General features: G+C 39.7%; 1 protein-coding gene and 1 long non-coding RNA gene across 3 annotated transcripts in view; one reads left to right on the top strand and one right to left on the bottom strand.

The window, feature by feature from the left end:
• Positions 1 to 2,161, bottom strand: part of LOC144055082 (membrane-spanning 4-domains subfamily A member 12-like) — a 56,504-nt gene extending 54,343 nt beyond the window's left edge. Inside the window, exons 1-2 of one of the 2 annotated variants that reach the window (XM_077570759.1) lie at positions 2,031 to 2,161; positions 1,350 to 1,478 (exon numbers count right to left, since the gene is read on the bottom strand). In XM_077570759.1, the coding sequence (XP_077426885.1) occupies positions 1,350 to 1,475 (126 nt within the window). In that variant the 5' untranslated portion in view covers positions 1,476 to 1,478; positions 2,031 to 2,161. The remainder of the gene's footprint in view (positions 1 to 1,349; positions 1,479 to 2,030) is intronic. The other variant, XM_077570758.1, reaches the window with a different exon arrangement.
• Positions 2,137 to 15,719, top strand: part of LOC144055083 (uncharacterized) — a 31,130-nt gene continuing 17,547 nt past the window's right edge. The window contains exons 1-2 of the long non-coding RNA XR_013294760.1: positions 2,137 to 2,270; positions 13,680 to 13,764. This is a non-coding gene — a long non-coding RNA (uncharacterized LOC144055083). The remainder of the gene's footprint in view (positions 2,271 to 13,679; positions 13,765 to 15,719) is intronic.

Genomic DNA, 15,719 nt, shown 5'->3' with positions numbered 1-15,719 from the left:
CACACACACACACACACACACACTCAACAACAACAACGGCAAAAAACTCAACACATGCGTCCTTTCATCATCTCAGGGAGCTGCTGTTCTGAATTGCAGTCAATCCGCGATCTCGGGGAGCCGACCGAAGGCCGATCGGCCACTATCAAAAGTCGACTTAGATTATCAGACCTAGTCTGGCTGTGCACAGGCTTTCGATCGTCGACAGTCGTTGCGCCCCGGGACTGCAGATATTTGCCATTCGGCTCTCAGGACCAAAAAATGTCAGGGTTACATTTAAATCTTCCTTAAATGATGCAACTCCGTGAGACAGGAATCAAGGACCACACCCAAGTTTGTCTTTCTGCAGAAAGGAGGAAGTGGATGCCCTTAGCACCAAAGAACTTCCTGCCTCCACCTCCCTGCTCTGCGCATTTATTCATAAGTTTAGAAGGCGGAAACAAAAGACGGCACTATACTCACAATGATGAAAAACATTGCATCTAGTGTGTGTGTGAGTGTAGTATTTCAATTGCAGCAAATAGTAAAGTGCTTGTTCATGTGATAACTTATTATACAATTTTTCCAACATTCCCCCCTAATTATCAAATGATTAGCACATTTAAACATCATATTGTCAAACTTCAACAGATTTTCTTGATAAAAATCATAACACGTGTACTCATTATGTTCCTTTCACTTAAAACATTGGTGTCATCCAAATCCTCATCCTATTGTTCTGTCAATAATATCAATACCACATAGAGCGTAACGTAACATTCTCTTTTCATCCACAAACATATTAACGGAATAATAATCAATACAACAATATAATCCAAAGTGTTGTCCATAAAATGCAATCAATGTGTTGTCGCACGTTCCTTTCAAGTCAAGATGTCCTTGTTAAATTGCAGCTAGAAATCATCTGTTTTTTATTTTTTTTATTGTCCTTTCGAGAGGGAGAGGTTACCAGCACATCACCTATATGTTTGTCGATCAGCAACACGTGTTCTTTTTATGTACTTAATCCATCGAGTGTGTATGTAATATCCAGTGTTTGTGCTCCAATGTGTGTATTGTCCAATGTTTGTGATCCAGTGTGTCCATATCCATTGTTTCTATGTATATTGTTCAGTGTTAGTAATTCAGCCAGCTGTCTCTCTTCCCCCTCAAGTGCTTATTCATGTGATAACTTATTATACAATTTTTCCAACATATATGGATATTTTTCCAAGGCACTGTGCGTGGCAATGTAACCTAGCATATAAAAACTTATATGATGTGTTTGTACAATCACAAATTTTACATTCACAACAGGTGCATTGGTGCAATAATAATATTGAGATTCATTGCCTGTAGTCGTAACTCACCCCAATACATTTAGGCTGTCCTCGCTGTTTAGCATTACGCAAACATTGTTGTCGGTCAGTTAGTTTAACTGTATTCGCATCCTCAAGTACCTGCACTGACAGATCCCTTGAGACAGCAACAGCCATCACCTGCAAAAGGGCAGCAGATATCCAAACATCAATAGAAATATTGTCCTTTTTTGTAGAAATGTATCAAATATAAATTGTATGTCAATATACAAAAAAATTACAAAATATCGAGCATTACTGAAAATCCTAAAGCTGACCAAAGCTGCTGATGTAAAACCTGCGTGTTTGGGTTGCATGTTTATTTGTATTACATAATAATGCAGTAAGGGGGAGGGGTGTTGAAGGTTGTGGTTTGTACATTGCACAATTTAAGAGTGCACTTTGTTGTTCCAAGTTCAAAATGCTGTTTCACATTGCACAGTTGACTATCCATCTATCTATCTATCTATCTATCTATCTATCTATCTATCTATCTATCTATCTATCTATCTATCTATCTATCTATCTATCTATCTATCTATCTATCTATCTATCTATCTATATATAGTATATATAGATACTGTAGATAGATAATAAAGTAAGATAATACCTCCAACATTTACTCTCGTAGAAGTAAACAAAATACAAATCATAAATAAAAACAATAAAAAATAGAAAGTAGAACCCCCCTACCGCAACCACTCCTGAATTTCTGCCACGTTTCTCCTCGAGGCAGACGAGCCAGCTATGGGCGCGGGCAGAAAAACAGCTGCAGTATGTGATGTTGATTCCGCGAAACTCCGCCTCCACTACATTTCATGAATTTGTACTGTACTGATTTCACTGCTGTGTCCGAGCACACCGACAATTTTACATAGTGACACTTTTTTTGTGTGTTCTGTTCTCCTCTGAACTCGTTCCTGGTTGGAAGAGGTAAGTTTTAGTTTTGTGCGTTTGTTCTTGCTACTTGGCAGTCTGTAAAGTCTTACATGTTGCTTTCATAGAAGGTTTACATTTACAATTAGGTTATGGGGATACTCATACAAGTAACGTGCACCCACACGAGTTTACACAAACAATGTGTGTTGCAAGAGAAATTGGTGGATGAGGAAAACGGTCCTTGTCTCATGTGGTCGTTATTACGTTTGGATACAGATATTATAAATAGAAAAATGGCTCATTATTAGATTTTTGTTTTAAAATAGAAACGCCAAAATTGAAATGTAGCTTGATTTTCTTGTTTGTTATCTGGAAGGGGCAAAGGAAAAGCCTAATAACAGTTTGTACAGTACTTAGCCTTTATGGAATTTAGGATGTTGCTGGATCACTACAGACGGTGTAGTGGTCCCTGGAGAAGTGGGTATACTCTGAATTTCCTCCTTTTTTTAAAGTCTAGGAAAACACCCTGTTTTAGAAACGGTGACATGCAGGAAAAAGCCGTCATTTCTAGTTACTCCAGTCACAATAATAAAATTATCATGATTTGATTACGAGCAGTTTGTAATGTAGAATGCAGTTATTATGAGGCAAACATGAATAATATGTTATCTATTATAAAGTTAAACTACATCATGTAAAATAGTATGGAGTACCAATAATGGCAACATTAAATAAATGAATACACCATTGAATAATTAAATAAATGTGTCAATAATTAATTAAATGTTTCATTTATTAATTAAATATAGAATTAAATAAACCAATGTATTATTAAATGTGTCATTAGTTAATTAAATTACCTATGATTATTTGTATATATATATATATATATATATATGTATGTATATATATATATATATATATATGTATGTATATATATATATATATATATATATATATATATATATATATATATATATATATATATATATATATATATATTTCTCTATTGAATTAATTATTTCATGGTCACTGTGTTGCGGTGTTTCATGAATTCATTTTATCTGTCAAACTCACCCATCAAAGTTTGGTGGGCAGGTCCTAACACCTGATTGGTCACCCTCCTCACCAAGTCAAGGCAAATCCATTTCAGAATAATGGATTGATGCAGAGTGAGTAGTTAGTAAATACAATTCCATAGGCTGGGTGGCGCTATTGACCTCAATGGGTGCGTTACCATTAGACTCCAATTTACGCTCTCATGCGGTGCTTTTTGAGACGTGTTGAAATGGAAGTCACTTTTTTCGCATTTCCTGTAGTCATGTGACCCCGCCCAGTAAAAGGAAGAAAAGAAAGTTGGAAGTACAGGGCCACTCGCTTTTGTGTCGGAATTGCTTCCTGAGGGGACAACAAGCCTTATTGAGCCAAGACTGCCGCGGCTCCATACATGCATTCTATTTATTCTCGTGACGTTCATGAGGAGCCGTTAGGGTGACTTGACCACCTAAAAGAACTGCAAGATCTCGCGAGAGTCGAAGCGGGACATTGCGAGAACTACGCCTCAGAAGCAAATCACTCTTCAATGGAAACACTTAAAAGTCAAAACTGTACTTAAGCGAAATAGTAGAAATATCGCTTTTATTTTTATGTTGGCTTTGCACAATAACAAGCCTTGATCACTCTACACCAACAAAAAAATCCATCACCTTAGCCGCCACGTTTCTAAGCTCTTCAGGCCGAAGCAGTTGATTAGACAAGATTTGAGTGAATCAGCCCCGCCCACTAACTTTGACGGGCGAGTTTGACAAATAAAATAAATTCATGAAATGCTGCAACACAGAAACATGAAATAAATAAATACAGAAATAATTATATATATATTTATATATGTAGGTAATTTAATGAATGACACATTACAAGACATATTTAATTATTGGTTTATTTAATTTCATATTTAATTAATAAATGACACATTTAATTATTTCTTGACACATTTATTTAATTATTGGTTTATTTAATTCCATATTTAATTAATAAATTACACATTTAATTATTTCTTGACACATTTATTTAATTATTGGTTTATTTAATTCCATATTTAATTAATAAATTACACATTTAATTATTTCATGACACATTTATTTACTTAATTTTGGAACTTTTGGTCCTCCATAAAATAGGGCTAAGTATAAGAGTAACTTAATTGGCTAACATTATTTAGACCTAAAAATGGGGTGGGGGTGGGGTGGTGGGGTGGGGGCTTCCTACACTGTAAAATTATAGCCCCGCTTAAACTTAAAAAAATAAAATATGTCCAGATCTCATATCTAAAATATTTGACTTCACAGAAACTAAATTGAGTGACTGCGGGAGCTGTGAGCAGTAGCAGGGGCTTGTGCTCGTGGATCATTTGGCCATCTAACCCCCCAATTCTAACCCATAATGCTGAGTGTCAAGCAGGGAGGCAAATTGGTTCCATTTTTATAGTCTTTTGGTATGACCCAGCCGGGGATTGAACCCACGACCTCCCAGTCTCAGGGTGGACACTGTACCAGTAGACCACTGAGCTGGTTTATTTTATTTTATTTTATTTAAAATAAATAAATAAATAATAAAATAAAAATGAAAAATTGTATTGCGCGTCTTATAAACACTGCAAAAAGACACTTGGCTAACAAAGTATACTCAAAATATATTTATTAATCTTAAAATATGAGCAATATGCAACATATGAACTAGAGATGAGGTGAGGCTGGAGAAAGAATAGGAAAAAGAAGATGATGGAGAAGGCAGAATATCACATTTATATTATCCCATAGGCAGTCTTTCGAAAAATGTCAGACAACAACAACAACAAAAAACAGATTGTCTAACAAGCCCTGCTATGCTAACCGCTTTGCTAACCGGCTAACGTTATTGTGAAACTTTCTTATTAATTTAAGTGCATGGGTGATTATTACACTTTTTACAAAGTTCTCGCTGGTACCACGTTAAAGCGGAGCATGTCAAACTTTTAATAGAAAAACAGCTGGCCTTTTAATTAGTCTTTGGGGAGAAAAAGTAATGCTACACACTTAGCTAAACAGGAAGTGATGTGATTGTTACGGCGTCTTGTATACGTCAACCGGGAGGAGGAAGATTAAACAACAGGCTTGATAAGTGATTCAAATAATGGATGGATAGGCCATACTAAAGTGAATACCTTTCACTAAATATTTGTTTTCACACTGCAGTCCTGAGTTTTGATATTGACTCGAAATCTGCACAATAAATGTTTTGAAAATGACATTACAGTAGATCTCATCATTATTTTTTTTTAAACAATTTCTTTCTAAAACATTTTTTGTATCTCCTATTTAAATTCATAAATACATTTGTAAAAGATGTGTCAGTGGTTACTGTGCCTCTTTTGTGAACATTTTAATAATTTTATATAGGAGCCCTACTGGATGCATTTCTCTTTTGATACAGATCTCTTTATTGTCACTTCAAAATAAAATAAGAAAACTAGAAAAAAATTTGCGGAAATTTTGAATCGGACTCCTGACTCTTGCAAGGTGGAAAGACGCATGTAGTACTTTTAGCAATAGTAGTAATAGTAGGACTTTTAGTAGTAGCAAGTACTTGTAGTAGTAGTAGTAGTAGTAGTACTTGTATTTGTAGTAGTAGTATTAGTAGTACTTGTAGTTGTAGTAATTTTAGTAGTAGTCAAATGGCCAAGATGGCCGCCGACCCGGGTGGGCGAGGGGGAGAGAGTCCTTGGCGTACCTAATCAATTGGCCAAGATGGGCGCCGCCCTGGGCGAGCGGAGTGGCGAGAATCCTGGGCGTACCTAATCATATGTCCAAGGTAGTAGTAGTAGTAATAGTATTTGCAATAGTAGTAGTCGTACATAGGCCAAGCCTTGAGTACACCAAGAAAAAAAGGGGTTGAATTCAGCTCAACGGTGAGAGAGATGATTGGCTGAGGCAGTTGCTATGATGAAGTGAGAGACCAGGCAGTATAGCTAAAAAAAAAAGCTCTATTTAAATAGCAGTGGATTCCATTGCATTAAAAAATAATAATAATAATGTTGTGCTTAAAAAAACATTTTTTTTTTTTTATGTAAATAAGCTGAACAGTTTAAAATTTAAACGATTGGAATCGGTCAAGAAATGTGGAAGTTAACCATAATCAACATAAACTAAAAGTATCTTACTGTCACTTTAAGAAACATGCACATTCAGGCACACACATTTGACTTTAACTTGTCGGACACATCACGCACACACATTCAACTGATTTGAATGAGAAATGAGAAACGCACACCTCGAACAAAAGCCTCTCACGATTTAACGGTTCAAGATGCAGATTCCAGAAATAGCTTGTTAGAACAGCAAGGGTTTGGGGAACGCGAGCATGTTCTAATTTTTTTAATCGGATGAAAAATGACCAAATTAGAGCAGGTTGAAAACTTTTGACTTTAAAAAATGAAGTGAAAAAGTCGATCAAATTAGCATGGGAAAGATAGGCGACAAAGTCCGACTTCTCCTCGCTTAAAGTGAATAAAAGGTACTAAATGACACCTTAGCCAAATAAAAGTGGGTTTGTCTGAAAAAAGACCCTTGTGACTACAAAATGTGCAAATTTGATGTCTAGTGACCAAAGATTGAAGCCATGGTGACGAGTTGAAGTGAAACTTTTCAAAGTAGATTTTTGTCTCTCTTCACTCTGAGGTTAATTGCTCCATTCAAGCAAACGCAATACACACCAATGTTAAAAGGCTATTTTTGTCCCTTTCGCTCACTCTCTTTGAACCCGCACAGGAGGGAGAGCTTACATTCCTTAAAAAAAATTCGACACTGAGCTAAAGATGAGAAAAATTGCAACAAAATGAGCTAAAATTCATATCGGCCGGTTAACGTTTGCGCTTGTAGCGTGGCTTTGAAAAAGATACTTGATTTGGGATTTTGTCTTTCCCTTTCCCATTCATTCCAATGGGACTTTTTGGGGAACTGCGTTGCCATGGTAACTCGGAATTCCAAGAAAAGTAATGCCGCAGCAAGTCAGATCGAGCCGCATCGTTTGATTCCTCATTTGTGCCGGTACGGGCCGCATTTTTGCGGAAAAATCAGTGGAATAATAAAGAATAAAATTGATCGGAAATAATAAACCCTTTTTCTTAGGATAGTAATATGTGTCTGCTTTGCTTCGCAAACAATAGCTCTGCTACTGCTTTGCTACGCAGCAGTCCCATAATAAACAGTCATAATGTGTTGTGTATTTTTTTTATAGAAAAACTGAAAATATATTATCGTATATCGTTAACGTGAGATAACATAGCCTATATCGTGATAGAAGTTTTTTTCCATATCGCCCAGCACTAATCTGAGCTGTAATTAAACAATATCAAATGAAAGATTGCTTTCTGAAAGCAGATGACCCTCAAACAACCAAAATCAAAACAATGAAGCCCAACAACATAGCATAGCCTTAAATGGCTACAGCTACAGTACAATGCCATGGTGGTATTGATGTTCTGTCGTTTTCAATGCACATGCGCAAGTACATTTGACTCAAACTAAATATATCACCTGGAGGGCATGAAGAAAAATCTTTAATTGGAAGGAAATGAAAGACTTTATTTTGGGTCCTTTGGATGTATATTTAGTTCATGTCAATGCAAAATAAATGGTTTTCACAATCAAATCAATAACTTTATACTTTTTGAATGGAAATTATTACTTTCAATGAACAAATGCATGTAACAATTTTTACAGTGTATGGGCACTGTGATATAATCTCTGGTCTGGGCATTTTTTCCAGTTTCATTCATCTAACACTTGGCATAAAAGTCTTTGCAAACTGGGTTAATTATACAGTTACTGAAAACTAACAATTGCGCGGGTTCCCTCCATTATCCTAATCCATATTGCTAGCGTTAGGATAACGTTAGCGTTAGCCTAGCGGACACGCACTGTTTAACTACAATGTATTGGTGACAAAATCCTCCTCTGTACAGTCAGAACAAAAGCTAAGTGCGCATTCACAGTCAATAAGGAAGCTGAACGTAACAGGCTAAACCTAACGTTAGAATAAAGTTTACCAAATACAGTAATACATTGACGGCGATGCAAGCCTTAGTACACTTTTACTTTGAAGTTCGCCCACGTCGTGGCGCGATGGCTAACTTGACTTCGCTTTTAGACGTTACTTTGATTGACATTGTAGTTGCGACCAACATCAACACAACGCTATCCCGAACTCATGTTCAATCGCTAATTTAGGACGCTAAGAAACAGCTAATTAATTACGCTGTCATTGTATTGTTGGAAAATGTTTCTTGTTTTCCGCGTGTTCATAATGTTGATTATCAGAATCAGAGTTGAGATCGGTGAACAGTTCCTTCGAAGGATTTTATTGTCATAAGCTTATGAGACAGACAGAGAACGGCCAAACGCCGCCATTGTTCTTCCCCATCTGTGTCCCCTCCTCCAACATGCATTTATGCAGTAAGGAACAGTTGATTGAGATTGCTGAATACTTTCGGATTGAGATTGGTGACTAAAAGTTGAAGGATAGTGTTGTTTTAAAACATAGACTTGTTGAGGCAGGTGTGCTTGGCGGTCAATCAAGTAGCAATCAGAGTGCCAGTTTCAGTCTTGTTCAACGCTAACCATTGATCAGCAGAGAGAACTGTTACAAATGCAACTGGAGTTAGAGAGGTTCAGGGGGAGTAGTAGACCCGAGGTTGACAGTTTGATGTTAGAATCTTCGGTTGTTGCCTTCTTTTGATAAGTCAGATCCTGATACGTATTTCACTCTTTTTTAACGTATTACAGATTCCACAGCTTGGTCTGATGTAGATAGAACTACGTTGTTGCAGTGTGTCCTCACAGGAAAGGCACGTGAATTTTTTTTAGCACTGAGTGTAGCCGACAGTAAGGTTTACGCTACAGTTGAGTCTTCAGTCTTAAAGGTTTACGAGCTTGTTCCGGAGGCCTATCGCCAACTTTTTCGGTATAGGAGGAAACTTGATGGTCAGACTTATTCAGAGTGTGTGGGTGATTTGACTAGTGCTTTCAATCGATGGTGTGCAGCTTCTGAGGTTACTTTATTTGAGGCTTTGTGTGATTTGGTGATACTAGAGCAGTTAAAAAACTCGGTGCCTGAGCAGGTGACTACTTATGTTATTGAACATAAAGTTAAGTCTCCATCTGAAGCAGCAGTTCTTGCAGATGAGTATGCATTAACACACAGGAGTCATTTTAGGCCACAGAAGAATGAGTTTTTTCCTAAACCGAACGTCTTCGGAGTTTACGTCTAAGCAAAGTAGGCCTCCAGTGTTGTCTGTTTTTTTTTTCTCCAAAAGTTGCAGCATAAGTTTGGTCATGGAGGCTCTCGATCATCTGTTAATGCTAATACTTGCTGGTACTGTTTGGGGGAGGGGCACTGGAAGAAGCACTGTCCGTTGTTTAAGCCAAAGAAGTCCGGTCAAGTTAAGTTGGTTGTGATGGCTGCTCCCATTGCAGTCGATAATCACAAGGGGGAGCTTCCCCAGATTCACGTGGAGCTGAAGCCTCAGTCTTCTAACCTTGATTTCTCAGCATTTATTTCAGATAGTGTTGTGTTTTTGATTGATGGTGACCAGCAATTTCCAATTAAGATTTTGAGTAGTAGCACATGATTTTGAAGCATGACCTAGTAGGCAAGAAGGTGTGAGCTGATAGGACACCAAATCGTTATGATAAGTAGTCTTTGGCACCCCCTAGAGATTTGTCTTCAGATTGTGATGTGTCTCCTGAGATTTTTCTTGTTTGTGCGTGGCGGCCGTGGCTCAGTGTGTAGAGAACCAAAAGGTCAGCTGTTCGATCCCCGCTCTCCCCAAGTCATGTGTTGTTGTGTCCTTGGGCAAGGCACTTCAGACACATTGCCTCCAGTGCTAATCACACTGGTGTATGGAAGGTGTGAATGTTTGGTGGTGGTTGGAGGGGCCGTAGGCGCACACTGGCAGTCACGCTTCCCTTTGCCTCTCCCAGAGCAGCTGTGGCTACATTAATCTATATAAATCTGATGTATTATTATTATTATTATTATTATTAGTCACTCAGCACAGCTTCTCGGAAGATCTTGAGTTGCCTGTTGAACTCCAGGTAACTGTTTCTAGAGATGCATTGTTGGCAGAACAGAAGTCTGAATTTTGCTTAGCACAGTAGCTGACTGGTTAGCACGTCCGCCTCCCAGTACAGAGGACGTGAGATCGAGTCCGGGCTTCGGCCTTCCTGGGTGGAGTTTGCATGTTCTCCCCGTGCTTGCGTTGGTTTTCTCCGGGTACTACGGTTTCCTCCCACATTCCAAAGACATGCATGGCAAGTTAATTGAACATTCCAAATTGTCCATAGGTGTGATTGTGAGTGTAAATGGTTGTTCGTCTCTCTATGCCCTGCGATTGGCTGGCAACCAGTTCAGGGTGTACCCCGCCTACTGCCCGAACTCAGTGTGAGGACAAGCGGTTAAGAAAATGGATGGATAAATAGTATACTATTGGGCTACCTGGTGTATTATTAGACTTAATGAGGATTAATACACTTGTTATTTGTAATTTGTAAGTGATATTCCATATATACTTGGATTTTACATAACAGCATTAACAATAACAATAATAACCTGTGAGAGTGGCCAAAGGGGTCGGGTGCGCAGTGAGCTGTGCGGCAACCAAAGGCAGGGACCTTGGCAGTCCGACCCCTGGCTACTGAAGCTAGCTCTGGGGACATTGAATGTCACCTCTCTGGCAGGGAAGAAGCCCGAGCTGGTGTGCGAGGCAGAGAAGTTCTGACTAGATATAGTCGAACTTGCCTCTTACACACAGCTTGGGTTCTGGTACCAATCCTCTCGAGAGGGGTTGGACTCTCTTCCACTCTAGAGGTGCCCACGGTGAGAGGCGCAGAGCAGATGTGGGCATACTTATTGCCCCCCGACTTGGCACCTGTACGTTGGGTTTACCTCAGTGGACAGTGGGGTTTACCCCCTTCGCCTTTGGGTGGAGGGACGGGTCCTGACTGTTGTTTGTTCTTATGCACCAAACAGCAGGAGAGTGGAGGGTGTGTAGAGGGTGTGCTAGAAAGCGCTCCCTCTGAGAGCTCCCTCTGGGGGCTCCCTTGTTGTGCTGGGGGACTTTAACGCCCACGTGGGCAATGACAGTGATACCTGGAGGGGCGTGATTGGGAGGAACGCCCCCAATCAGAACCCGAGTGGTGTTCTATTATTGGACTTCTGTGCTCGCCACTGACTGTACACCATGTTCAAGCATAAGGGTATATGTGCACTTGGCACCAGGGCCACATGATCGACTTTGTGGTTGCGTCATCGGGTGAAGAGAGGGGCGGAGCTGTCAACTGATCACCACCTGGTGGTGTGTTGGCTCTGATGGCGGGGGGAGATGCTCAAACGTATTGTGAGGGTTTGCTGGGAACGTCTGGCAGAATCCCCTGTCAGAAAGAGTTTCAATGCCCACCTCTGGCAGAACTTCTCCCTTGTCCCGGGGGAGGTGGGGGACATTTAATCCGAGCGGACTTGGTTCCCCGTCTCCATTGTTGAGGCGACCAATTGGAGTTGTGGGGGTAAGGTGGTTGGTGCCTGTCGTGGCAGCAATTTTCGAACCCGCTGGTAGATATGAGCGGTAAGGGACTCCGTCAAGCTGAAGGAGGACACCTATCGGGCCTTTTTGGCCTGGGGGACTCCATTGACAGCTGTCAGGTACCGGCTCGCCAAGCGGAATGCAGCTTTGGCGGTCACTGAATATTTTATTCAGAATAGAACATAGAGAACAGGTCAAAAATTTAAACTGAGAAAATATATAATTTTAAGAGGAAACTATGTTGATTTTAAATTCCATGGTGTCAACAAATCTCAAAAAAGTTGGGAAAAGGCCATTTTCACCACTGTGAGGCATCCCCTCTTCTTCTTACAACAGTCTGCAAACGTCTGGGGATCGAGGAGACAAGTTTCTCAAGTTTAGAAATAGGAATGCTGTTCCATTCTTGTCTAACACGTGTCTCTCTAATTGTTCAACTCTCTTGGGCTTTCTTTGTTGCACCTTCCCGTTTATGATGTGCCAAATATGCTCTAAAAGTGAAAGAAGTGGACTGCGGGCTGGCCATTTCAATACCTGGATCCTTTTCCTATGCAGCCATGTTGTAGTTAGTGCTGCATGTGGTCTGGCATTATCGTGTTGAGAAATGCAAAATCTTCTCTGAAAGTGATGATGCCCGAATGGAAGCATATGTTGTTCTCGAATCTGAGTATACCTTTCTGCATTGACGATGCCTTTCCATGCCACACACACTCATGCAATCCTATATGATCACAGATGCAGGTTTATATACTGAGTGCTGATAACAACTTGGGTTGTCCTTGTCCTCTTTAGTCAGTATGATATAGCGCCCGTTTTCTACAAAGAACTTCCAATCGTGATTCGTCTGACCACACTCAATTTTTAATAACCCCTGGCCCAGAGAAACGCCTGCGCTTCTTGGTCTGCTTTAGAAATGGCTTTTTCTTTGTACTGTAGAGTTTCATCTGGCAACGGCGACTAACACGGTGGATTATGTTGACCCACAATGTTTTCTGGAAGTATTGCTGAGCCCTTTCTGTGATTTCCCTTACAGTAAGCATTCCTGTTTGCGGTACAGTGCCGTTTAAGGGCCCAAAGAGCATGGGCATCCAGTATGATTTTTCGACCTTGACCCTTACACACAGAGATTGTTCCAGATTCTCTGAATCTTTGGATGATGTTATGCACTGAAGATGATGATTACTTCAACATTTTTGCAATCTTTCACTGGTAAACACCTTTCTTATATTTCTCCACTATCTTTCTGCGCAACATTGGAGGAATTGGTGATTCTCTACCCATCTTTGCTTCTGAGAGACACTGCCACTCCGAGAAGCTCTTTTTATACTCCAATCAAGTTGCCAATGGACCTTATTAGTGGTAACTGGTCTTCCAGCTGTTTTTTTTTTTTATAGGTGTAATTGACGTTGCCTCTTATTGCTACTTGTACCAACTTTTTTGAGATTTGTTGGCACCATGAAATTTATAATCAACGTATTTTTCCCTTAAAATTATATATTTTTTCAGTTTAAACTTTTGACCTGTCAACTATGTTCTATTCTGAACAAAATATTGAAATTTGGAACTTCCACATAGTTGCATTCAGTTTTTATTCACAATTTGTAAAGTGGGAATTGGGTTTATCCAATATAATCATATATATATATATATATATATACATATACATACAAGCCATTTAACACCTGCTTCCAGTGTTACTGCGGTTGAGGAAATTTATTTATTTTTAAACAATGTTGACAAAGGCTTGTATGTAATTATAATTACTGTAGATAGTATGTATGTGAAAAACAGTTAAACAATCCTCTCCAGATCATTGTTATATGTGACTTAATACATTTTCTAAATTGCAGAAAATTTGCAATGGAAGGGCTGATGTCAGCAGATGCAGTCAGAATACAACATATCTTCTCCTATTTTGACACGGAAGCGGCTGCAGTGAGTATATCAAATAGTTAAAATTGAGTTTGAGTTCATATTTATTTATACCTTTTTTCAGTTCAAAATAAAATATTTATATGTAAAACGAGTAGATGCATCGCAAAGCTTTTCATCTGACACTCATTGGGAGGAAATCATCAGAATGAGGAAGAAAAATCCAAAGAGGTATTTATCGAGCGTGGACGAATGTCTGACTCAAAAAAAAAAGTTAATTAAAAGAGTTTAAAACTGTAAACAAACATAAAGCATAAATTGGGTTGAAATGACTTAATAAAAGTAGCTTCAAGTGCAAACAAATGGAAAGAATCATCATTGTACTGGTGTGCACATGATGGATTTTCCACAAGATGTCCAATCGCGGAGTCATGGAGCAATTTCTTATTATTATCTTTGCAGGCACAGGAGAAATGAGTACGATCTTGACAAAACTGTTGAGATCGTATCGATTTGGGAATGTGTTGTTTAATACGGTCCTGCAACCGTTGGAATGTACGCCCTATGTACCGACTATAATAGTGGCACACATATTGAAGTACATCCTTTCTGGTTCCAGGTAGGAGTTTTTTTTGTAGTAAACACAACACGCGGTTTGACGGCCAAATAACAGCGTTGTACTACCGCTGTAATTTCCTTTTCAAATCGAGTCGAGACAGCTTCCAACCAGGGAAGGTGTAGATAAACTGGGCACTTGCTGAGTCAAAATTTTGCCGGCTGACTAAATTGTCGAATCGTCTTGGTGAATGGTAAATGGACTGCTTTTTATATAGCGCTTTTAACACCATATGGTGCCCAAAGCGCTTCACAATGCCTCACATTCACCCATTCACACACCAATGGTCGACTGCTGCCACGCAGGGTGCCGCCTGATCCATTGGGAGCAAATCAGGGTTCAGTTTCTTGCTCAAGGACACTTCGACATGGACACCAGGGGTGAGGATCGAAGTCGAACCCACAACCTCACCGATGGGAGACAACCACTCAACCACTGGGTCATGTCGCCATGTCGTCATGATGTAATGATATGCTCCGGGTAACCATTAGCAACAAGGGTAGATCGAAAGTGAAAGTGTATGTCCAGAGGCGGTTCTGTCTAGATTTGCGCCCTGGGCGCCCAATCCACCCTCACCCACATACGCACCCCCTCTCCCCAACCTTATAAACTATAAACTATAGCAGGAATGAGACCGTCCTTCTTAAGCTCCAACAGGCAGCGCTGAATGCGAGATTCCATCTTAGCGCTGTTATTTCCTCGGGCAGGGCCGAGGGTCACGAATTTAGATGTATACTAAAGGATAGTTTACATCTTCAAAATATAGTCGTGTTAGTCAAGGATAACAACGCCAGCGCCATTGGTAATGTCGCTATTGGCTCACAAGGCTTTTGCAACCTGAAAACATTCTTTGGTCATGAGAAAGTCGCCTAAATCGATGGGGGTGCCACAAAATGCGTGAGCCAAAACCCTAAATGTAGTCTTCAGATCTACCCTGTTTGCTATTGGTTACCTGGAGCACATCATAACATACACATTCTCCAAGAAGATTCGACAATTTAATCAGCTGGCAAAATTTGGACCCAGCAAGTGCCCAGTTTATCTACACCTACCCTGGGAGCTGTCTCGACTCAATTTGAAAAGCTAATTAAAGTGGCAGTACAACGCTGTTATTTGACTGTCAAACTGTGTGTTGTGTTAACTACTAAACAACACCTACCCGGAAGGACTGTTCCACCTGTCCGCCTCAGTACTATGGGGGAGCAGGGCCTTCAGCCACTCTGCTCCTCAGCTTTGGAACTCTCTGCCCCCTGATCTCCGCAATTCATCCTCCTTGACCATTTTCAAATCCAAACTAAAAACCCACCTCTTCGAGATTGCCTACACAGCTTAAACTACACTGCTTTTTTATTATTATTCTATCTAATCTGTAAAAATTTAGTTTTAAATTTAGTTTTTAACT

Source organism: Vanacampus margaritifer, chromosome 7, assembly GCF_051991255.1.
Source record: "Vanacampus margaritifer isolate UIUO_Vmar chromosome 7, RoL_Vmar_1.0, whole genome shotgun sequence".
In the NCBI taxonomy this organism is placed as follows: Eukaryota; Metazoa; Chordata; class Actinopteri; order Syngnathiformes; family Syngnathidae; genus Vanacampus; species Vanacampus margaritifer.
The sequence above is the reverse complement of the archived record's forward strand: the minus strand, read 5'-3'. Positions and strand labels throughout refer to the sequence as shown.